Here is a 26564-nt window from a genome sequence, read left to right as displayed (position 1 = left end):
TGGTTCTCAAGCATGCAATGAGTAATGTTTTGAGGCCCAAGACATATCTCTAATGTAAACTGTGACCTGAGTATTGCTTCTGTTCATTTCTACCTAAGCACTGAGCAGCAAGGGTGAAGCTGGTTCCTGCAGGCCCTCACATTCCGTGTTCTGCTCCACTTGCCATCCTGTTCAGATGCTGGACTTTGACAGCCCTGAGTACAACTAAGCCGGACAATGCTGTGCCTCACCAACTTGGTTAGTGCCGTCCTGGCACCACATCTAGTCCTTTTCCCTAGTAACATACTGATCTCACATTGTTGGAACATACTGCTTTTCCTAGCTTTCCTTCTACTTGGGATGGTTGTATAGTTCTGTCTTTGGTATATAACCGGTTAATACCTTCTCTGTCAGTTTTCAACCACTGTGGAATCAGTAGCTCTTAATTTTTAGACCAGACAAGGGTAATATATCTTGTTTTCCTGATAGCTCTCCTCACAAGGACCTTTTCTTTGGAGAAGTCATCAAGCTCATGAAGTCTGCATAGGAGTCGCCTTCTCTTTTCTTTCTCTCAAAGGACTGAATGCTCATTTAGAAAGATAAAAGGGGAAACTCATGGTAATTCCTTCTCCAGAGACTGTTTTCAAGGATGCATTAGTTGCTAGATTCATGCCCTTCTGCTTCTGAGAAAGCCGATGATGACCATTTATGTAATTTTTCTCCAAAATGACCTTTTCTAATCAGTTATCCTAAAAGTGATTATTTTATTTGCTATTCACAGGTCTCGAAAGCTGCAGTAGATGGCCGTATGATCCTTGACAAAGTTTATGCTATTGAAAGGGTTGAGAAGCAGCCTTCAAAACATTGAAAGCAAGAGATTGTGGGAAAAACATTGACTCTTTGATTGTCTCCTCATAACTCTGTACATTTGACACTGTAGATAGGATGGCTGGGACTGTGCGAAGTGGCTTTTGCCATTCTGGCATTGTCTGACTTGGGTTTTTCCTTCTTCCGTGGATTGTATTGGATACGTCCGTGTAAAGTATGATTTTTTGTGTTTGTTGGGGAGGGGCATCTTCCTGAAGATTATCGAATATCTCCAAAAAAGGGGACAAGTTTGTGTTCTCTATGAAGGTTGTCTAAACTTTGTTTCTTTACTTTTAATGCAACAACGTAATGAACACAAAGGTACAGGACGGCACAACGAGTCCTCAGCTGGAACAGGTCTCAGTTTATTAAAAGAACAACGCTGATAGTCCACAACAAGGTGTAATAAAAGAACAATAATCCAAACAATAGTCGACAGTTGAGCGCTTTCATCTGGCTATGCAGACTTCCTCAGAACTGCCATAATAAATGCAACTTCCTTTTTATATTCCATTTTGGCGCCAACAACTTTTCAAACTCTTAAAAAGATATCTACCTAATACATACTTGATGCAACTATAGTATGAACAATAAATAGTAAACTAACACTATTCGTGCTGACCATACAAACCAATCATACCACTAAATATTTCACTATGTACATAAAAATACTATATGAATCACATCCACACAACTGTGCCTAAAAATACTATATGAATCACATCCACACAACTGTGCCTAATATTAAATAAAAATTGACAATATCATAGAAAACTTCATGGTCTGTTCCTTAAAAATGCTGTATAATACTGTATATCACAATTTAGGTGCTACATGGTTTAGGCACGTACATAAATGGATTCTGTATGTAATAAAAGAATAAATTCCATTATAATATATGAATCTTTTCAAACATTGAATGTACAGATAATAAAGAATATATAAATACATAAATACATACATTGAGTATAAATATGAATGAATATGATTAATTGATATATTGATAATGAATAAATAAATAAATAAATAATTAATTTTATGCCAGGCTTAAAATGGTTTGATACTGATATAATCATTGATGCCTGGGAACCTAAGAACATCTGTGAAAATTTACCATTTGTTCTCTTTCATGGCTAACATACCCTTTACATCGCCACCCCTAATACTCGAATTTATCTGATCAATGATGATAAATTTAAAATTATGCGTGTCCCCGTTTTGAACAATATGTCTACATAGGGCATTCTTCTTATCTTTCCTCTTAATACAATACAAATGATCATATATTCGACGTTTTAATTGTCTTTCCGCTTTTCCTATGTAGAACGTGGAGCACGCTTCACAGGTGGCGATGTATACCACAAATTTAGTGTTACAATTTCCTGCTCTACCCTTTTTAAATGTTCCATTAAAATTATTTAATTTAAATCCTATCTCATTTATGTACCTGCACTGTTTACATGCACCACATTTCACCGTACCTTTCCTATTTGTTTCAACGTGTTGAATACTACTTTCAACCATCCTTTTCAAATTTGGACCCATTTTATAAACAAACTGAGGAAACCTACCAACCCTCTGTATTATATTCTCATCCATAGTAATTAACTTCCAATGTTGTTTAATAATATTTTCTATATACTTCACCACAGGTGAATACATTAACACACATACCCTTCCCATTTGTTCTCTTATTTCCTTACTTTTTTGTTCAATGGTATTTCCTAATAAAGGTTTATACTTCCTATCCCATTCCAAACTAATATACCTAACTACATCATTTAATAATGGTTCAGGATAACCTCTTACAATAAACATATCCTTAATATTTTGTAATTCTTGATTCATTAAATCCTTAGTAGAAGACATTCGGGCCGCCCGTATACATTGTCCTTTAAATATATTTTTGAACATATGTGTAGGATGGTTACTACTAAATTCCAAATAATCATTTGAGAACGTATCTTTTCTGTATATACTAGATACAAAGCCATCTTTTCCATGACTAATATAAGTGTCCAATTAAGAAATACCTTTAAGGTTATAATTGTATGTGAATTTTAAAAAATCTGTTGTTTGATTAAGATATGTAATAAAGGATTCAATATAATCAACTGGGCCATCCCATAATATAAACAAATCATCTAAAAATCTCGAGTAATACTTGACGTGTTTATAATATTTGCAATTAAATAGTTGTTCCGTCTCCCATTCTAACATAACTAAATTTGCAAATATGGGAGCACATGGTGCTCCCATTGCAACACCTGTTGTTTGTTTAAAAAATTCATTCTCAAAAAAGATATAATTATGATCCAATATTAAACCCATCATATCTGTCATGAGATTAATTTTGTCCCATTCAAAATTTGTAAATTTTCTTAAACTATTACTAAAATACTCAAGACCAGTCTCCTTCGGGATACATGAAAACAAGTCTATGACATCTATAGTTAAAAATACAAGGTTCTTGTTCCAAATTTGGGGTGTAAGTTTACTAAGAAACACCCAAGAGTCCTTAATCAGATGGGGAATGTTGTTATATTACTAGTTTTGCCCATCTGTCTATGACAACTCCTATGGGATAGGTTTTAGACTTGCTTCCTGAAATAATTGGTCTAAATGGTGGACTTTCCATATTTTTATGTATTTTGGGAATTCCTATAATAGAAGCTAAGGTAGGATATTCAACCTTTAAAAATTGATATAACTCATCCGTAATCCTATGATCAATATAATATTCTTCTAGGGCCAGATCAATAAGTCTATACCCGATGTTAACTTCGTTTAGTGAAATGGCTTCGTATTTACCAGATAGATGCAAAATTTTATAGATCACATTAAAGTAATCTAATTTGTTGTAAATAACGATGCCACCCCCTTTATCGGGTTTCATGACCCTCACTTGGTGGTTATTAATCAAAGTTTTCAAACATGTTCGTTCTCCTATAGTTAAATTGTCCTTCCATTCATTGCTTTGTCTCAAATTCATTCTATAGGTCTTGTAAAAACTGTAAATGTCCTGACTAACAATTTTTTCAAAACTCCCTACAACAGGATTACTGATGGGTATAAAAGTGCTTTTTTTTCTTTAGAATATTGTAATTCCTTTTACAACTATAGCTATTTTCTGATTAATTCTTATCAAACTGAATGGCTAAATTCAACCTACGACAAAATAATTTTATTTCCATAATTGTGTCCACTAAATTTATATCAACAGTAGGAATAAACTTCATTCCTTTAGAAAATAATTTGTAAAAATCTTCCGTAATACCATAATTGGTATAGTTAAAAACTTTGAAACCATTGTAAGTGGTAATAATATTATGTTTTCGTTCAACAGGTTCCATATCCAAACTGTCTTGACTCTTACTGAGTATACCAGGGGACTGTGCGTCATTGCTCACAAAAAAATTCTTTTTTTCGTAATGATCATTACCTTGAACTATGATTTCTTTGTCACATGTTTTCTGTATCTTCATCTCTTTCTTCTGTTCCATGGTGTAAATGAGTTTTTTGGTGAATAACCACCTCTACCCTTGTAACTATTCACCTCACCTTCCATAATACGTTCTCCATATCTGTCCTGTCTACCCTTCTCATTGTCATGTCTATCCTTAGGCCAAATATATGCTCTGTGATATGTGTATTGATCTAAATCACAAGCAATTTTCTTGCTTTTCTATTTTATATATATCCCTTGCTTTGAGATCTGCCTGGGTAAATTGTTTTTCATATAACTCAATCCATTGTGTAAAAAATTCATGCTTCACAATTTCCTGATTTAACATGTCAACATCATGTATTAATTGTATTATTTTCTCATCGTTCTTTTTAACTAACAAATTCATATAGTTGTATCCAAAACTATCGAATAACAAATTAAAATCATTCTTGGTTCTAGAATTTAAATCAACCCCCATGGGTATTTTAAAAAATCTAATACCCTTCGGAACAATTTTAAGGGACATACATTTTGTAAAATACGCATTCTTTATTTTCAAATTCTTTATAGACAGTAACCTTTTTCCTAATAAATAAATCTTTTCTTTTATACTGACATTAAAATCATTGATACGATGATCAACCCCACTGTCACTTCTGTCTTTTCTATCATATTTAGTAAAATCAAAATCATCTTTAAGAAAACCTTCTAGATAGTCACCACCTGTAACATTCGTTGTTTTATTATTACTTTTATAGTTGTCAGTCAATTTAGTCCTGTAAGTCTTGCTTTCTTTTCCATTATATATGATAGAATTATTAGTATTACTATCAGTACCTTTAGATATGTTCGCTTGTGTTTTCGACACTCCTGCGTAGGTTTTCAGGGTCATTGGGCACTTAGGTTTTGCTCCCTGCCTTTCCATCTCACTATGCGTGTGGAATATACTGAATCGAAGGTAAAGTCATTAATAGAGTTTTTACTAGCTTCTCGTCGTCGATTCAGTAGACATCCACCTGTAGATCGATTAGACAAACAGTTCTCATCCAGCATATGATGTCCCTGACCATTAGGAATATCACAAGGTGAACTTGTGTTAATCCTTATGTGAGCCTCCACGCTGTTACTTGAGCCCACTTCAAATGCCTTCAGGTTTGCTGACTGTACATCAGATGATTTAGCTGCTTCAATAGTACTATAGGCAACTAAGGTACGTTCAACCAACGTTGCCAAATGAACCATCTCCCCTTTGAGTTCGACAATGACCAGTTGAAGCTTATTCAGCTCTTCCCTGTCCGATACAGCCTGGGGAATCTCGCTGATACCCTCCATACCAAAGCTAAGTAAAAACTCACAGCAATGCAACAACGTAATGAACACAAAGGTACAGGAAAGCACGAGTCCTCAGCTGGAACAGGTCTCAGTTTATTAAAAGAACAACGCTGATAGTCCACAACAAGGTGTAATAAAAGAACAATAATCCAAACAATAGTCGACAGTTAAGCGCTTTCATCTGGCTATGCAGACTTCCTCAGAACTGCCATAATAAATGCAACTTCCTTTTTATATTCCATTTTGGTGCCAACAACTTTTCAAACTCTTAAAAAGATATCTACCTAATACATACTTGATGCAACTATAGTATGAACAATAAATACTAAACTAGCACTATTCGTGCTGACCATACAAACCAATCATACCATTAAATATTTCACTATGTACATAACTGAGCTGCTGAGGACTCGTTGTGCTGTCGTGTACCTTTGTGTTCATTACGTTGTTGCATTGCTGTGAGTTTTTACTTGGCTTTGGTATGGAGGGTATCAGCGAGATTCCCCAGGCTGTATCGGACAGGGAAGAGCTGAATAAGCTTCAACTGGACATTGTCGAACTGAAAGGGGAGATGGTTCGTTTGGCAACGTTGGTTGAACGTACCTTAGTTGCCTTTAGTACTATCGAAGCAGCTAAATCATCTGATGTACAGTCAGCAAACCCGAAGGCTCACACAAGGATTAACACAAGTTCACCGTGTGATATTCCTAATGGTCAGGGACATCATATGCTGGATGAAAACTGTTTGTCTAATCGATCTACAGGTGGATGTCTACTGAATCGATGAGAAGCTAGTAAAACTCTATTAATGACTTTACCTTCCATTTCAGTATATTCCACATGCATAGTGAGATGGAAAGGCAGGGAGCGAAACCTAAGCGCCCAATGACCCTGAAAACCTACGCAGGTGTGTCGAAAACACAAGCGAACATATCTAAAGGTACTGATAGTAATACTAATAATTCTATCTTATATAATGGAAAAGAAAGCAAGACTTACAGGACTAAATTGACTGACAACTATAAAAGTAATATTAAAACAACAAATGTTACAGGTGGTGACTATCTAGGAGGTTTTCTTAAAGATGATTTTGATTTTACTAAATATGATAGAAAAGACAGAAGTGACAGTGGGGGTTGATCATCGTATCAATGATTTTAATGTCAGTATAAAAGAAAAGATTTACTTATTAGGAAAAAGGTTACTGTCTATAAAGAATTTGAAAATAGAGAATGCGTATTTTACAAAATGTATGTCCCTTAAAATTGTCCCGAAGGGTATTAGATTTTTTAAAATACCCATGGGGGTTGATTTAAATTCTGGAACTAAGAATGATTTTAATTTGTTATTCGATAGTTTTGGATACAACTATATGAATTTGTTAGTTAAAAAGAACGATGAGAAAATAATACAATTAATACATGATGTTGACATGTTAAATCAGGAAATTGTGAAGCATGAATTTTTTACACAATGGATTGAGTTATATGAAAAACAATTTATCCAGGCAGATCTCAAAGCAAGGGATATATACAATAGAAAAGCAAGAAAAATTGCTCGTGATTTAGATCAATACACATATCACAGAGCATATATTTGGCCTAAGGATAGACATGACAATGAGAAGGGTAGACAGGACAAGTATGGAGAACGTATTATGGAAGGTGAGGTGAATAGTTACAAGGGTATAGGTGGTTATTCACCAAAAAACTCATTTACACCATGGAACAGAAGAAAGAGATGAAGATACAGAAAACATGTGACAAAGAAATCATAGTTCAAGGTAATCATTACGAAAAAAATAATTTTTTTCAGAGCAATGACACACAGTCCCCTGGTATACTCAGTAAGAGTCAAGACAGTTTGGATATGGAACCTGTTGAACGAAAACATAATATTATTACCACTTACAATGGTTTCAAAGTTTTTAACTATACCAATTATGGTATTACGGAAGATTTTTACAAATTATTTTCTAAAGGAATGAAGTTTATTCCTACTGTTGATATAAATTTAGTGGACACAATTATGGAAATAAAATTATTTTGTCGTAGGTTGAATTTAGCCATTCAGTTTGATAAGAATGAATCAGAAAATAGCTATAGTTGTAAAAGGAATTACAATATTCTAAAGAAAAAAAGCACTTTTATACCCATCAGTAGTCCTGTTGTAGGGAGTTTTGAAAAAATTGTTAGGACATTTACAGTTTTTACAAGACCTATAGAATGAATTTGAGACAAAGCAATGAATGGAAGGACAATTTAACTATAGGAGAACGAACATGTTTGAAAACTTTGATTAATAACCACCAAGTGAGGGTCATGAAACCCGATAAAGGGGGTGGCATCGTTATTTACAACAAATTAGATTACTTTAATGTGATCTATAAAATTTTACATCTATCTGGTAAATACGAAGCCATTTCACTAAACAAAGTTAACATCGGGTATAGACGTATTGATCTGGCCCTAGAAGAATATTATATTGATCATAGGATTACGGATGAGTTATATCAATTTTTAAAGGTTGAATATCCTACCTTAGCTTCTATTATAGGAATTCCCAAAATACATAAAAATATGGAAAGTCCACCATTTAGACCAATTATTTCAGGAAGCAAGTCTAAAACCTATCCCATAGGAGTTGTCATAGACAGATGGGCAAAACTAGTATATAACAACATTCCCCATCTGATTAAGGACTCTTGGGTGTTTCTTAGTAAACTTACACCCCAAATTTGGAACAAGAACCTTGTATTTTTAACTATAGACGTCATAGACTTGTTTTCATGTAATCCGAAGGAGATTGGTCTTGAGTATTTTAGTAATAGTTTAAGAAAATTTACAAATTTTGAATGGGACAAAATTAATCTCATGACAAATATGATGGGTTTAATATTGGATCATAATTATATCTTTTTTGAGAATTAATTTTTTAAACAAACAGGTGATGCAATGGGAGCACCATGTGCTCCCATATTTGCAAATTTAGTTATGTTAGAATGGCAGACGGAACAACTATTTAATTGCAAATATTATAAACACGTCCAGTATTACTCGAGATTTTTAGATGATTTGTTTATATTACGGGATGGCCCAGTTGATTATATTGAATCCTTTATTACATATCTTAATCAAACAGATTTTTTAAAATTCACATAAAATTATAACCTTAAAGGTATTTCTTATTTGGACACTTATATTAGTCATGGAAAAGATGGCTTTGTATCTAGTATATACAGAAAAGATACGTTCTCAAATGATTATTTGGAATTTAGTAGTAACCAATCCTACACATATGTTCAAAAATGTATTTAAAGGACAATGTATACGGGCGGCCCGAATGTCTTCTACTAAGGTTTTAATTAATCAAGAATTACAAAATATTAAGGATATGTTTATTGTAAGAGGTTATCCTGAACCATTATTAAATGATTTAGTTAGGTATATTAGTTTGGAATGGGATAGGAAGTATAAACCTTTATTAGGAAATGCCATTGAACAAAAAAGTAAGGAAATAAGAGAACAAATGGGAAGGGTATGTGTGTTAATGTATTCACCTGTGGTGAAGTATATAGAAAATATTATTAAACAACATTGGAAGTTAATTACTATGGATGAGAATATAATACAGAGGGCTGGTAGGTTTCCTCAGTTTGTTTATAAAATGGGTCCAAATTTGAAAAGAATGGTTGAAAGTAGTATTCAACACGTTGAAACAAATAGGAAAGGTACGGTGAAATGTGGTGCATGTAAACAGTGCAGGTACATAAACGAGATAGAAGGATTTAAATTAAATAATTTTAATGGAACATTTATCAAGGGTAGAGCAGGAAATTGTAACACTAAATTTGTGGTATACATCGCCACCTGTGAAGCGTGCTCCGCGTTCTACATAGGAAAAACGGAAAGACAATTAAAACGTCGAATATATGATCATTTGTATTGTATTAAGAGGAAAGATAAGAAGAATGCCCTCTGTAGACATATTGTTCAAAACGGGGACACGCATAATTTTAAATTTACCATCATTGATCAGATAAATTTGAGTATTAGGGGTGGCGATGTAAAGGGTATGTTAGCCATGAAAGAGAGCAAATGGCAAATTTTCACAGATGCTCTTAGGTTCCCAGGCATCAATGATTATATCAGTATCAAACCATTTTTAAGCCTGGCATAAAATTATTTATTTATTTATTTATTTATTCATTATCAATATATCAATTAATCATATTCATTAATATTTATACTCAGTGTATGTATTTATGTATTTATATATTCTTTATTATCTGTACATTCAATGTTTGAAAAGATTCATATATTATAATGGAATTTATTCTTTTATTACATACAGAATCCATTTATGTACGTGCCTAAACCATGTAGCACCTAAATTGTGATATACAGTATTATACAGCATTTTTAGCATTTTTAAGGAACAGACCATGAAGTTTTCTATGATATTGTCATTTTTATTTTTATTTAATAATATTAGGCACAGTTGTGTGTATGTGATTCATATAGTATTTTTATGTACATAGTGAAATATTTAGTGGTATGATTGGTTTGTACGGTTAGCACGAATAGTGTTAGTTTAGTATTTATTGTTCATACTATAGTTGCATCAAGTATGTATTAGGTAGATATCTTTTTAAGAGTTTGAAAAGTTGTTGGCGCCAAAATGGAATATAAAAAGGAAGTTGCATTTATTATGGCAGTTCTGAGGAAGACTGCATAGCCAGATGAAAGCGCTTAACTGTCGACTATTGTTTGGATTATTGTTCTTTTATTACACCTTGTTGTGGACTATCAGGGTTGTTCTTTTAATAAACTGAGACCTGTTCCAGCTGAGGACTCGTTGTGCTGTCCTGTACCTTTGTGTTCATTACGTTGTTGCATTGCTGTGATTCTTTACTTTTAAAGCATCCAGGTACTAGACAGTGCTAAACACGAAGTCGTTTTGCTTCATGCTCCTGGGCCTCTGTCAAAGTCCTCTAACATATCTATCTCAGTCCGTTCTTCACCAGTCTTGACTTTTATCATCAGCAATACTGGAAGGATGCTGGTTCTCATTGTTTGTCCCAGATTGGATTGCCATCATCTGGAACGGATTCTTGCTGGGATGTTATTGAAAGGGGACAGTCTGTAATTGCTTGGGATAAATCCCTATTACTTTCTACTGTGCTAGACTAGTTTGCTTCAGGAGAACGTCTGTCTCACTTCCAGTCCATTTTTACTGTTTACACAATACTACCTGTTCAACATGCTAAAATTGTTTACATGTTTATAAAAATATGTAAAATAAGTGATAAAAAGCATAACTATAGAAGACAGTAAGATGCTGCAAAGACACAAGTGGAAATGTTCAAGCTTAGATTGAAAATGATAATCCTGACTACAGTGTACTTTATGACAACTGTTAATAGAGGCTTTAGAGCTTCAGTACACATAACTGATGCCTTTTCGGAGCATCTAATCATTATTAGGAAAACACACTCATTTTTTTCTTCATTTTTTATTCCTTGCCAAGGCTGGGTTGCATTTTCAGTATAAAGAACTGCCACCACTTCAACCTTCCATTTGGTACCCGTGACAGAGGCTTTCTTCAAGTGCACCCTCGTCATGTTGTCTTATCTGGAGGACTGGTTTCTCTCTCCCTCCACCAACAGGATTTTGTGAGACTTGTCTACGGTTCCTTGGGGATTATCATTAACTGAGAGCGGTCCTTCCTGCTCAGGGCATCCTTTTCATTGGGGGCAGATTGGGATTTTGTCCACAGTTGCATCTTCCTCTCTGTGAGGAAGGACCCAGAACCTCAGATATTTGGCCTTCTAGATGGTAACGAAGGTGCAACATTGACTTTTGTTTTACTTTTTGGGGTTGGTGGCAGTAGTGGTCCTTACTTCATCTGTATGTGCTGCAGTGGACAGCTTACTATGAAAGCTACAGATTCGTAATTTACGTAAAGTGGCTGTTTATTTGATACCCTCGCATCTGCTAACTAGAACAGGGAGTCTTAACTTAGAAACAGACTCAAAACTTCTTCCTCCCTTTTTGATGTAGTCCCCTTCTATCAAATGCATCTGCGGAGGGGTAGGTGTCCTGGGACTACACTGCTGTAGGGCCAATTGAAGTTCCTCTGAAAAGCAGCTCCAGGTAAGCCTCTGTGAGCAGTGGACAGTCAAGCAGATGTTGTGGATTCTGGATCCATTTCTAAAGTTGGGACTGTGATAGGTCAGAAAAATCAGATGGTTTTATGTCATTTGAACAAATTTGAAGGGGGGGATGTGTCCCTGCTCCATTTGGATGGAAACATTCTGGGAGTGAGCCACCATCTGTGACATCTTCTGGCAGTCTACATTAGTGTGCAATTGAACACCTTAGGGATCACTCTGTTTACTGATCAGTGCCTATACATGGATCTCAAGTTTCACAAGAACAATGTTTAAAAGATGGGCAAGTGAGAAAATTAACCTTCTCATCCTACCACGTTGCTGTCGGTCAAGCAGGCAGGGGAGAGTGACCCATAGACTTGTCCTAGGTAGAAGGTGAGGTTTCTTTAAGCAGTTTTCCATTCTCCCTCATCCTGTGATAGCTTGTAGAGTTGTGCACAGAAAAGGCTTAAGATTTGTTCTTTGCCATAACTGGTGGTCTGTGTGAAGGTCTACTTCCAGGTTATTTGAATCCTGGGTTCCTCTTATGTTTCCGTTCTGATTACTAGAGAGACAGCCGACTTCTCTTGCATTCATTTAGTAATTGCTGGATCTTTCTGGGGAGATCTTAGAGATAGCTAGGAAGACTTCCATTTGGAACCCCTATAAAAACCCAAATGGAAAAAAATGTTCATATGACTGAGAGGTCTCTTCCTTTTTTGTCCAGCGAAATGTTGGTTTGCATGACCTATCTCTGGCATCTTTTTGATTTTAAGCGTCAGATAGCTTGCCATTAAGGTACCTGTTTCTGCCATCTCTTAGTATATTGATTTAGTACAGGACAAGACTCTGGTTCAGCATAGACTGCTAAAGCAGTTTTTGAGGGAGATTTTTTCCTGCCCCCCTTGGTGAGGATTTACATATCATCGTTAAGACTTGATTGATTTTTCCTGATCAGCATTTTGCATCCTTCCTTTGGAATCATATGGCTTGGAAAGGCTGAAGTTCGTTTCCTAGTACATTAGCCTTCTAATGGAAAGTACCTCTGGTGGTCACTTCTAAATTCCAAGCTGTTTTCGCTGTTTTCTGTAAAGAGCCTTTCATGTTTTCCATGCCATATAAGAGGCGGTGTTCAAGAAATTTTTTTTCCCCCTAAATTGATGTTTGATCTTTAGTTCAACCAGTTCATTCTTCTATTTTTGCTCTGGGTATTGACGGTAGAGAAAAACCCATCCTGCGTTTTCATCACCAGATGTTCATTGTGTTTCACTGCTGCAGTCATTACACTTGGGGAAGCAAATACCTCATAAGGATTTTCATTCTTACTGTATTTCATGCCTAGACCCAGATCACAACGTCAGTAGTTGTCGGTTTTGTGCTAGATTTAACAAACACACTATTAAACGTTGGTTTGATTTTGCTCGCCATTACTTTGGGCGAAGGTTTAATTATACAATGCCGTCGGAACAACCAACGACCGGAATGCACAAAAAATGCTGCAGCAGTGAAGACGCAACATCTACATTTATGGTAGGTGCAAAACTGTACTTTTTGCTTTTTACTCGAAGGATTCCTGAGTATATGTAGAAACAGACCAGTTGTTTGCTCCTGGAAGGGGACGTGTTTGCATTTGCCAAGTAGGTCTTAGCTGAATGGATTTGGCCAGCTGCGTTCTCTTGCTGCTTGAAGGCCAGTAGACCATTCACTAATGTTGCAAGTTAACATTTCACCAGGTGTATGTCTTTTCTCTCTCCATTTTCTCCTAATTATTGCTAATATGTCTATTTTGGATGATTCTACCTTGATTCTTTAATCACCAGCTACTTACATTAATTTGTATAGCTTTGATTCCCATAGTGGGAGTAGAGCATCTTTTGGTGTGGATATACTCTAGGGAATTTTGCTTGTCTTTGCTTTCAGGTGCTTGGCTTCTGACCTGTGCTGATGTCCTTCAAGGATGCATCTGCAGTCCTTACAAATGGGTTGTCCTGTCGTCAGGCAGCCCTTCGGTCGGCCGGATTCCAAAGTCTGGGTCTGGCCTCGGCTGGTGTCGCACTTCACCCGATGTCATAGCTGCAGTTCTTCGGGTATAAAGGCATCAGCCGACGCCATTTTCCTCAGTCTTTCTTGCCGCGTGGCGCCCGAAGCAGAAGCTGTTCACAAGTGCCGGTCGGTCAGATCCAGAGATTACTACTACCGAATACTACTTCGAAGACTTCTAAAAGCTAAGTACCCGTTGGGGACTCTTTCTTGCCTCAGCCGATGTCAGAAAAAGTGAATAACTGTTTAACTTGTGGGAAACAAATACCTCATAAAGATTTCCACTCTTACTGCTTACCTTGTTTAGGCCCAGACCACGACGTAGCAGCTTGTTTAGCCTGTGCTTCTTTCAACCGACGGACGCTTAGGCGCCGGTCGGAGTTTGCTGAACAGTTTTTCGCTCAGATTTTACGTGACATAATGCCATCGGATCCTCCGACTTCACAAGTTGTTAAGAACGAAAAAGGACCGACACTCGCGTCCGCGGTTTCGCCGAAACCGGTTAAGCAAACCATGAGTGTCTCGGTTTCGCCGAAACCGAGCAAACGGTTTATCTTCAGCGAATCCATGACTACCGAGGCCCTTCTAACCTGGTTGAATCGGCCTCTGAAGTTCAACCTGCTACTGTGGTTTCACAAGAGTTATCGGACACCATCCCTTTGGATGTTTCAACCCCTGCACGTGGTGCTGCTAGGCCTCCTGCAGCCATGTCCATAAAGGCCTTTGCCAGGGCTAAAGCAGCCAAAACTTCTAAGTCTGTGCCTGTTAAGCCCCCCTCTCACAGGCCCAGTTCCAGCTCCCAAATGCTCACTCTGGCAGAGGATCTCATCTCTTTAATAAGGGGATCCCAATCTCACCCAGACAGGGCCTCTCAACCTCCTCCAGAAAAGAGACCTAGAGCAGAGCCCCCTGAGCCGGTGTCCTCAGATGATTCTTCTGATGATACAGACAATACAGACCATCCAGAGGCTCCTTTTTCTACTTATGAAGACTCCGATGCTGAGGAATTGATTCCTTCTGCCTCTCCACCAGAGGAATTTTCCTTTGGGGAAACCTTACATGCCATGAGAGAGCAATTCCAATGGCAGGGACAAGATTTCTCAGATTCAAGGAAAAGGCTTAGGACCTTTTTGCATTTACCACAACATAGGCCTTTAGCTATACCTCCAGTTCTTCCTGTTGTAGATGATGCATTTAATGATGCTTGCACTGCTCCTGATACCTTACCTCCAGCCCCTGCTAAGCCCGATAGGTTCTACAGGGTCCCGGACACTCATCACCATTTATACAAGGCTCCTTTGCAGATCCGAGACCATCTCCCAGGGGCCTAAGGCAGTAGCTTCGACCTCAGTTAAAACCCTCTCCCTTCTGAAAGGGAATCCAGGTCCTTAGAGATGGGGTAAAAGTATACACCTCTGCTACACTCAGCTAGGGCATTGAACTGTCAGTTTCATATGATCCAGTATCAGGAGTTTATGCTTGATCAGTTAACTAAGAAACTGTCCTCTGATGATTCTTTAGATAAGAAATATGTTCTAGAAATGGTGCATAACATTCAGCAGGTTAGTAACCATTCTTTAAAATGTGGCTATGATGCACTGGAGGCTTCCTTTAGATCAGCCATGACTGGCACAGTTATAAGAAGGCATGCATGGTTGAAAGAACAGGTCTTGCCGGATCATGTTAAAGCAAAACTATTAGATGATGGATAAGGTCAGTTTATTTGGTTCTCCTGCTTAACAGGTACTGAAGAAAATGGAAGAGAAGGCAAAATCTGTACAAACAGTGAAAGATTTCTTACAGGTTCAGCCTCCAAGGTTTAGCAGGAACTGGCCTTCCAAAAATTGGTCCTTTCCAGACTCCTCTAAAACTCAGAGGCGCAGGAATAGGCGTTCAAGAGGCAGAAATCAATCCAGAGGAGGTGCCTACAGGGGACGCCAGTGGCAAGGTAACAACCAACGAGGCACAGACACAACTACTACCACTGCAACAGGACAATCACAGTGACTTGGCTCTGGCACCGCCTACCAGGGAACAAAAAGCAGCACCCTTAGGCGGAAAGTTAGCCTTATTTTCAAAAAACTGGCACTATATCACAAGAGACAAGTGGATTTTGCAAACTATAGACCAAGGCTACAGGTTTCATTTCCATACTTTACCAGGAAAAAGAGGAATGCCAAACCTACCACCAAATCAAAAGACAGAAGCTCTAAAACAAATAGCTCAATTAGCAAAGATGAGAGCTGTGGAAAGGGTACCATCTATGGAACAAGGAAAGGGATTTTACTCCAGACTATTCCTGGTACCAAGAAAAGAGAAAAATTGGAGGCCTATTCTCGACCTGTCCGCTTTAAACACATTCATCATTGTTCCAAAATTCAAAATGCTGACCCTACAGCAACTTCTTCCCATGCTGGGCAAGGAGTATTGGCTGGTGACTCTAGATCTCAAGGAGGCATACCTGCACGCCCCATACGACCAAATTGCAGAAGATACCTCAGATTTCTTGCAGGATCAGAGCATTATCAATTCTCAGCATTGCCCTTTGGCTTATCTACTGCGCCCAGAGTGTTCACGAAATGCCTGGCATCAGTAATCGCTCACTGCAGGCTTCAGGCAATCCAAATATATCCATACCTGGACGACTGCCTGATACAAGCGGACAACAAAAACAAGCTAACAGAAGACTTACAAAGAGTCATTTGCTTACTGCAAGCCCTGGGATATACAGTCAATATAAAAAAGTCAAGACTGATACCATCCCAAAGAATAACCTTCTTAGGTGCAGAATTGGACACAGTAAAACAGATGGCATTCCTAACTGCAGAAAAACAAGAACAACTTCCTCTCTACTTCTTGGCATTAACAAAGAAGAACAAACTAACAGCAAGGAAAGTACTGCAGGCCTTGGGCTTCATGGCATCCTGCATAATCCTGGTCCCTCATGCCAGACTGCATATGAGAAAGCTACAGTGGTACCTGAAGAATTTATGGTCTCAGCACAGGCACAGCTTAGAAACCGAAATACCACTAATCCCATGCCTGAAACAAGAGTTCCTATGGTGGGCTCAGGCATGCCAGTCAAACCCAGGTTTGCCCTTCCACAGCATTCAACCAAGCCAAACCATCACAACGGACGCCTCAGACCTCGGTTGGGGGGCCCACATGCTGGACAAGTGCATACAAGGCTTATGGACTCCAGATCAGCTGCACCTGCACATAAATCAAAAGGAAATGCTGGCAGTAAAACTAACAATCCAGAATTTCAGGACATTCCTCCAAGAAGGGCAGTTGATAAGGACAGACAACACCACAGTCATGTGGTACATCAACAAACAAGGAGGCACTCATTCATACCCTCTATGTCGGATGGCACTGGACCTATGGAATATGGCTCTGAGCTACAACATTCAGTTACAAGCAATTTTTGTACCGGGAAAAGAAAACATCCTAGCAGACATATTAAGCAGAACTACCTCGGATGCTCACGAATGGATGCTACACCCGGACATCTTCAAGGTCATTACAAAGAAATGGTGACTACCACAAATAGACCTATTCGCATCCCCACTCAATCACCAGCTCAAGAAATTCTGCACAAGGACGTACCACCCACTTGCTTGGAAGGTGGACTCTCTATCCTTCAGTTGGAAAGGCCTGGCAGCATATGCATTCCCACCTCTTCCTTTGATGCACAAGGTGCTATTGAAAATCAAAGAGGAACGTCCAAGGATCATTCTGATAGCTCCAGACTGGCCAAGACAACATTGGTACCCATTACTGAGGAGCATGTCTCGGGGGAAAATGTGGACACTACCCCTGATTCCTTTGCTGTTAACTCAGAGCAACTACAACACCCTGCATCCAAACCTGAAAACTCTGCAGCTGACTGCCTGGAACATTACATAAGAGAAACTAACCCAGATTTATCCCAAAGGGTTAAAGACATTATCCTTGAGGCCCACAGACCCTCAACAAGAAGGAACTATGCAGGAAAATGGAATAGGTTCCTCATTTGGAGTACTGAAAGGGGAAAAGATGTGTCAAAGGTAGACATTGCCAACATCCTGGAGTATTTGGCAGAGCTTTTCCATACAGGCCTGTCCTATTCCTCCATCAAGATACATGCATCAGCTATTTCTGCAGAATACAGCTTCGATCCCCCTGTCTTCTCGCATCCTCTACTCAGGCAGTTTCTGAGAGGAATTAAAAATGTAAAACCTCCTAGGAAACCACCATTACCAGCATGGGACTTGAACTTTGTGCTAGAAAAATTGACACTCCCCTTTCAACCAGCAGCAACAGCAGATCTTCAACACCTATCCTGGAAAACTGCTTTTCTGCTAGCAATTACCTCAGCAAGAAGGGTTTCTGAGCTACAGGCTTTAATGGCAGTACAACCCTTCCTAATCTTCCATCAAGATAGAGTGTCCATGAGAACAAATCCTACATTTATGCCTAAGGTGGTATCCAGAGTGTCTCTAAACCAGGCAATCCACCTACCTACCTTCTTCCCCAATCCACAGAACAGGGGGGAAAGACTGCTGCATACTTTGGATGTACATACAGTTGCGCTACTACCTGGACAGAACCAAGGGCAATAGAAAAACTGACCAGCTTCTGGTAGCATATGCAACAGGAAGGGAAGGAAAAGCAATTTCAAAACAGACAATCTCCAAGTGGATAGGAAATTGCATTAGATTCTGTTACTCCTACCATGGAAAGCAAACTCCACAGAACATTAGGCCTCATTCTACAAGGGCTACAGCCACTACCACAGCTTTCTTACGAGGAGTGGCTACCAAGGACATTATAGAGGCTGCTACTTGGACCTCCGTGCATACATTTGCCAAGCATTATAACTTACCTTTATACTCTAGATCCTGAGCAGGGTTTGCCACTGCTGTTTTGCAAGGGATCCTAACTACACCATAATTTCCTCTTCCTCCTCCCCTAGTTTGGCTATGGTATTCTACCCATTTGTAAGGACTGCAGATGCATCCTTGAAGGACATAGTACAGTTTTGTACCTACCATAAATGTAGATGTCCGAACAGGAATGCATCTGCAGTCAGGATTACCCACCCTCCTTCCCCTCTGTGGTATTCCTAGGGTATTTGCCCAACTAATAGCTAGCTGGGGGGGATCTCTTATGGTGTATTTGTTTGTATATATGTACATACATGCTTATTTTTTGTGTTTGCCTTCTACTATTTGGAAACATTGGCATTTATCCAAAATTTAGCTATCCAAGAGGGCAACTGGCATCTGGGGCAAGAAACACTGAGGAAAATGGCGTCGGCTGATGCCTTTATACCCGAAGAACTGCAGCTGTGACGTCGGGTGAAGTGCGACACCAGCCGAGGCCAGACCCAGACTTTGGAATCCGGCCGACCGAAGGGCTGCCTGACGACAGGACAACCCATTTGTAAGGACTGCAGATGCATTCCTGTTCGGACATCTACATTTATGGTAGGTACAAAACTGTAGTTTTTAAATACTGCCTGGAGTTGTACTGAAATACCGCACACATTCTACTAATGGCCCTGTACATCGACTACAGTTATTTCTGCAATCTTGTCTTCATTGTTTAGTAAGACCCTGTCTTTGTGTAACGCATGCAGGATTTTCAGTAACTGAAATTAATTTTGTAACCCTGTCAGGGTGTTTTCTTGGTCGGCTAACCCCTTTTTTTTTTTTATGGGGTTCAAAACCTGGAGATATTGTCCCTTAACCCCAGCGTAGGCATGGACCAAACTGACCATGTTCAGAACTTACATACCTGTTGATTTCAAGAAAAGTCGTGCGAGCGGACAAAAGAAGGATGTACTCAAGCATTCACTCACTGCAAAGAACCCTCTCAAAGATAATCTGATATGGTAAGTGCTGACTGTGTCTTATTTCTGTATTACTTGCAAAAGAAAAAAAAAACATTTCTTCCAACCATCTTTCTCCTAAGACTACACACCGTCATCTAGTCCCATTAAAATGGCTTGATTATGATGTGATCTAATATAAATACAACTGGAACATTCGGCATAAGCTAAATTTGTGCATTGTAGAACATATCAGTTTTTTCCTGCCTTCTTTTTCCTTCATCTTTACACCACAGTTAATGATTGTTTTACGTTTTTAAAGTATTTTTGTTGCCATTGTAGAAGCAAGGTAGCATAATGCTTTGGGCGCATGGAAGGTGCCTTGAAGCTTTAGAAGCTGGCTGGCTGTTGTATCCTTGTAGGATGTAACCCATATAGCTAAGACTACTGCAGCAGTGATCATTCAAACTGCTGCTGCTATGGTAAGTTTGCTTACACAGCTGTACTTTTACTAATGAAATCCTGCATCTTATCACATTCATTATTTGACCTGATTGTTTAGTTAAAAAGCATCAGTATTCTCGTTAGGACTAGGAATAGTCTGTACTTTCTGCTGTGGATTGGTCTTTTAGTTTCAGATAATGGTTTCTGCTTCTATTTTAGTATCTTTTCCTTTCACAGGAAGGGCCTTGTAGATTTTATGGAGAAGCATATTGATGCTGCGTCCTTGGCTCACTTTGTAGATGTTGCTTGAGTTATGGTGCAAGAAATGTAGATTCTTCCCTTTCATCTTACTGTGCCTTCTTTCCAAACTCAGAATGGCCATCTACTTGTAAGATCTGTTGTCAGCCTGAGTGCTGTTAGATGTTCATCGTGCATACAGCTGCAGTCATAACAGATGGGTTCTCCTGCCGTCAGGCGGGTCCTCGGTCGGCCGAATTCCAAAGTCTAGGTCCGGCGTCCGTTGTCGTCGCTTCTTCCCTGACGTCAGTGCGACAGGGGTATAAAAGAACTAGCCAATGCCATTTTCTTCAGTCTTTTTTGCCGCGTGGTGCCCGAAGCAGAAGCAGTTCGCAAGTGCCGGTCGGCCAGCTCCTGAGATTACAAAAAATTTGGAACCGAAGTCTTCTTAAAAGCCAAGTACCCCGTTGGGGAAACTTTTTCTTGCCTCAGACCGATGTCAGACAGAGTTAATAATTGTATTTCTTGTGGGAAGCAAATACCGCATAAGGATTTCCATTCCCTCTGTATACCTTGTTTAGGCCCAGACCACAACGTCTTGGTCTGTCACTTTTGTGCTACATTCAAGAAACGCACTATTAAGCGTCGGGCTGAGTTCGCCCAGCATTATTTTGGGAAAGCATTTAACTATACTATGTCGTCGGATACTCCGACTCCGGTTTTGTCTAAAAAACGCAAAGACAAGGACTGACACTCGAGGTCTGCGGCCTCTACCGACACCACGCCAAAGCAGACTACACGTGGTCCGGTTCTCAGCGAGGCACCTACGCAGCCCCTGATTACCGACTACACATCTTCGGCGGTGTCTCCTGTACCCGAGGTCGCAGGCTCCTCTGCCCACACCCTGACTACAGATACCGAAGCCACTCTTGGCATTGAAACACAGAATGTGGACAGGTCCACCTCCACTCAAGGTGTCTTCAGACCTTCCTCTTCTTTCTCCATCAAGGCTTTCACCAAGTCTAAAGCTGCCATGCACCCTAAGAGACCAGCTACACAGGGCCCATCTCCAGGCCCCATGCCTAAGAAACAGATGCTTAAAATGGCTGAGGATTTAATTACTCTAATCAGAGGTTCTCAGCCACCTCCGGACAAAAGACCCAGAGTGGAGGAAGATTCCCTCCTCTGATCAGGGCTCCATTATTTCAGAGCACTCTGATTATCAGGAACAGTCTTACTCTCCTTTTGAAGACTCTGATGCAGAGGAATCTATTCCTTCTGTATCCCCCCCTGAGGATTACTCATTTTGTGAAACTCTGCATACCTTAAGGGAACACTTCCACTGGGAAGGCCAGGATTATTCAGATTCCAAGAAAAGACTTAGGGAATTTCTTTTGTTACCCCAGCACAGGCCTCTGGCTATACCTCCTGTCCTGGACATCCTAGATGATGTTTACTCGGAGGCCTGCCTTAACCCGGACTCTCTCCCTCCAGCTCCAGTTAAGCCTGACAGGTACTACAGGGTTCCTGACTCACACCAATTTCTATACAAAAGCCATGCTGCTGACCTAGAAACCATCTCACAGGGGCCCAAGGGAGTTAAGGCCTCCATTGCCAAAAACCCATTGCCTTCCGAGAGAGATTCCAGATCCTTAGAAAGGTGGGGGGAAAAGGTATATACCTCGGCTACCTTATCCATGAGGGCCTTAAACTGTCAGTTTCATATGCTAAAATACCAACAGTTTCTGTTCTCTCAATTGAAAAGTAAAATGTCACAACCTGAACAACCAGACATGAAGGAGTTGCAGGATTTGATGCATAGTGCAGAACAAGTGGTTAAACATACCTTACAATGTGGTTTTGATGCTCTAGAGGCCTCATGTAGAGCTGCTGTTACAGGCTCAGTCATACGTAGGCATGCTTGGCTCAAGGAACAAGCCTTGCCTGATCATGTCAAAGCTAAATTACTAGATGCCCTTCTTCAAAAGGATGTACTATTTGGGGCAAATGCTGAGGAAGTATTACGGAAAATGGAGGAAAAGGCTAAATCAATGCAAACTGTGAAAGAATTTATGCAGGTTCAACCCCACGCTTTAGTAGAAATTGGCCTTCCAAAACTGGTCCTTTCCTGCCACAGACAGACCCCAAAGAGGCAGATACAGGCCCGAGGGCAGAGGACAAACACAAGGCTCGTACAGAGACCGACAATGGCAAGCTCCTACACAAAGAGGTGGTGAGGACAACTCGCAATCTTTCAGAAAGCAAAACCAATGACTTTCCCCCTTTGCATGCCAACCAGGTCTCAAATGGCAGCACCCTTAGGAGGAAAGCTGGCACTATTCTCAAAAAATTGGCATATTGTCACAAAGGACAAATGGATCCTGAACATTATAAACAGAGGCTACAAATTCCATTTTCATACCCTTCCAAAAATGAAAGGCATGCCAAACCTGCCACACAATCAAAGGGAGAGGCACAAAAGCAAATTTCAGACCTTATAAACATGAAAGCTATTCAAGAAGTACCTACTTACGGACAAAGGCCAAGGTTTTATTTCAAGCTATTTCCGGTTGCAAGGAAAGGGAAAGGTTTGAGACCTATTTTGGATCTTTCCATCCTAAACACATTCCTACTGCACCAAAATTCAAGATGCTCACTCTACAGCAACTTCTTCCCATGCTGGGCAAGGAGTCTTGGCTGGTAACATTGGACCTCAAGGAGGCATACCTGCATGTCCCAATCAGACAAAATTGCAGAAGATACCTCAGATTTCTTGCAGGTTCAATACATTATCAATTCTCTGCATTGCCCTTTGGTTTGTCTACTGCGCCCAAAGTATTCACGAAATGCCTGGCATCAGTAATTGCCTACTGCAGACTTCAAGGGATACAAATATACCCTTATTTGGACGACTGCCTGATCCAAGCGGACAGCAAACACATTCTTCTGAAACATCTGGCTTATGTAATAATGTTATTAAACTCTCTAGGATACACAGTCAACAAAGAGAAATCAAGACTAATACCCCCTCGGAAGATAATTTTCCTGGGTGCCAATTTGGACACAAACACCCAGATGGCCTACCTCACGCCAGAGAAGCAGGGGCGACTAATTCAATATTTCAGAACACTGGCAAATTGCACCAGGCTGACTGCAAGGAAAATCCTGCAGGCTCTGGGATTCATGGCATCTTGCATCTTACTAATCCCATGTGCAAAGCTGCATATGAGAAAACTACAATGGTACCCAAAAAACGTATGGTCTCAACACAGCCACAGTTTGGAAACAATGATACCACTAATTCCATGTCTGCAAAAGGAATTTCTGTGGTGGGCTCAAGCATGCCAAACAAACACAGGTCTTCCATTCAGCAAGCCTCAAGCAAATCAAGTCATCACAACAGACGCCTCAGACTACGCCTGGGGGGCGCACATGACAGACCGGTGCATTCAGGGCAAATGGACTCAAAAAGAAAAGCACCTTCACATCAATCAAAAAGAAATGCTAGCAGTGATAAATGCTATTACAGCCTTCAAGGACCTTCTACAACCAGGTCAGCTATTGATAAGAACAGACAACACCACAGTTATGTGGTACATAAACAAGCAGGGAGGAACACATTCTTATCCCCTGTGCAGACTGGCCATGTCACTTTGGAACATGGCCATGGACTTACAAATGTAGCTACAAGCACAGTACTTGTCAGGCAAGAAAACACGCTGGCAGACAACCTAAGCAGGAATATGACAGATCCACACGAATGGAAGTTGCATCCAAAAGTTTTTACAGAAATAATCCAAGAATGGGGAAGGCCAGACATAGATCTCTTTGCCTCCCACAAAAATCATCAATTAACAAAATTCTGCTCAAGGATCTTCCATCCAAAGGCCTGGAGAGTGGACGCTCTCTTTCAGTTGGACATCAATGACAGTTTATGCCTTCCCACCTCTTCCTCTGCTGCCCAAAGTCCTATTGAAGACCAGAGCAGACAGACCATAGATGATCCTCATTGCTCCGGACTGGCCAAGGCAACACTGGTACCCACTACTAAGGAGCCTGACTCATTCCCCACCATGGACCCTGCCTCTAATGCCTCTTCTTCTGACTCAGCACAGCTTCAAAACTCTTCACAGTCAGCTGAAGACACTCAATCTAGCCGCATGGAAGATTCCTTAGCATCACAGCAGGCCCTGCTCTCCAAGGAGGTGCAGGATGTCATTTTGGAGGCCAGAAGGCCATCAACTAGAAAAGCTTACTCTGCAAAATGGAAACGTTTTGTGTTTGGAATGAGAAAAGGGCCACTGCCCTGGAAAACTGAATTTACCTCAAATACTACAATATTTGGCCGAACTGCTAAGCAGTGGACTTTCGTTCTCCTCCATCAAAATCCATGCCTCAGCCATTTCTGCAGAATACAACACTGATCCACCTTTATTCTCTCACCCTCTATTAAGACAGTTCCTCAGAGGGGCTAAGAATTTAAGACCTCCAAGAAAACAACCAATACCTGCTTGGGATCTTAATTTCATTCTGGAAAAACTGACCTTGCCCCCTTTTGAACCAGCTGCCTCATCAGATTTACAATATTTGTCTTGGAAAACAGCTTTTCTTCTGGCTATCACTTCAGCTCGTAGAGTTTCAGAACTACAGGCTCTTATGGCTGTCCAGCCTTTCATCATCTTCCATCAGGACAGAGTTTCATTACGTACCAACCCGTCCTTTATGCCTAAAGTGGTATCCAGGGTAGCTTTAAATCAGGCCATACATTTACCTACTTTTATCCTAATCCTCAAAACAAAGGGGAGAGATTACTGCATTCCTTGGACATCCACAGACAACTGCGTTATTATTTGGACAGAACAAAGCCTTTCAGAAAATCAGAACAGCTTTTTGTGGCCTATGTAGGAGCTCAAGGAAAGTCAATATCCAAACAGACAATCTCAAAATGGATAGCCCACTGCATACGCTTTGCTATTCCTTTCATGGCAAAACTGTATCTACAGGCATTAGAACTCATTCCACCAGGGCCACAGCCACCTCTGCAGCCTTCCTCAGAGGAGTTCCTACCAAGGATATTTTAGAAGCAGCCACTTGGAGTTCTGTGCATACCTTCTCTAAGCACTACAACCTACCATTATACTCCAAGTCTAGAGCAGGCTTTGCCACTGCAGTATTGCAGGGCATTTTGGCTCCTCCTAGCTCCACCTAGTGCCTACCACCCCTTTCTTAGCTTTGGGATTCTACCCATCTGTTATGACTGCAGCTGTATGCACGATGAACATAGTACAGTTTTGTACCTACCATAAATGTAGATGTCAGAGTGCTAATACAGCTGCAGTCCAGGTTTCCCTCCCACCTTCCCCTCTAGGGGTATTCTTTTATGGTGTATTTGCTTGCAACTACTGTTTTTTGATTATATTGCATTGCATTATTACATTATTTTATGTATTGCCTTCCTTCTGGGGGCACCTGACATCTGGGGCAAGAAAGACTGAAGAAAATGGCGTCGGCTGGTTCTTTTATACCACTGTCGCACTGACGTCAGGGAAGAAGCGACGACAACCGACGCCGGACCTAGACTTTGGAATTCGGCCGACCGAGGACCCGCCTGACGGCAGGAGAACCCATCTGTTATGACTGCAGCTGTATTAGCACTCGAACATCTACATTTATGGTAGGTACAAAACTGTACTTTTCCAGGAGCTGCCTCTGTCATACCCTTGAGTAATCCTTTTTTTGCTGTGTACTTCAGCATATTTGTCATCATTTTCTAACTGCCATCCATGTCTAATTTATTCCCCTTCAACTCTGCACTTCCCCTCACATAGTAGGGCACGGAGTTCATATTCCACCTTTATTTTCCTTCTTTTAATGTGCATCTGTCCAACGTTCTAAGGCTGTGCTTTTCCCTTTCCAAATGCCCTTTGCCATTTGGCAGTCTGGCATTGCATGCTGTATTTTAGCCCAGTTTCACTTTATCTAGCCACCAGAAGAATACACAGTATTTCCAAATGTGGTCCTCCTTGTACACTGTAAAGTGAAAGAATAACTTCAGTATATCTGGTGTGTGCTAATCCTATGCTTTGCACCCTAACATTTTGTTGTGCTTTACAGCTGTGTTTTCAAACTTCATAGCATGATTCAATCAAGGGAAGAGACTGGTGTTCTTCATGTTTCATTGTTGCAGTCATCACACTTGGGGTGTCTGCCTGCAGGTAGCCCTCAGTTGGCCCGAATATCAGAGACTTAGT

At 40.0% G+C, this 26564-nt stretch overlaps 1 protein-coding gene across 4 annotated transcripts in view; it reads left to right on the top strand.

The window, feature by feature from the left end:
• ZZZ3 (zinc finger ZZ-type containing 3) overlaps positions 1-26564 on the top strand; it is a 1369419-nt gene that overhangs the window by 475412 nt on the left and 867443 nt on the right. Inside the window, exon 1 of one of the 4 annotated variants that reach the window (XM_044085856.1) lies at positions 19415-19695. The exons of the other annotated variants lie outside the window; for them this stretch is intronic. Coding sequence (XP_043941791.1) covers positions 19580-19695 — 116 coding nt within the window. The 5' untranslated portion in view covers positions 19415-19579. Of the gene's footprint in view, positions 1-19414; positions 19696-26564 lie in introns of those variants that run through there. 4 annotated transcript variants of the gene reach the window in all.

This window comes from Protopterus annectens, chromosome 10.part0, assembly GCF_019279795.1.
Source record: "Protopterus annectens isolate FY-2018-M chromosome 10.part0, PAN1.0, whole genome shotgun sequence".
Lineage (NCBI taxonomy): Eukaryota > Metazoa > Chordata > Ceratodontiformes > Protopteridae > Protopterus > Protopterus annectens.
This window is presented reverse-complemented; position numbering and strand designations above follow the sequence as displayed.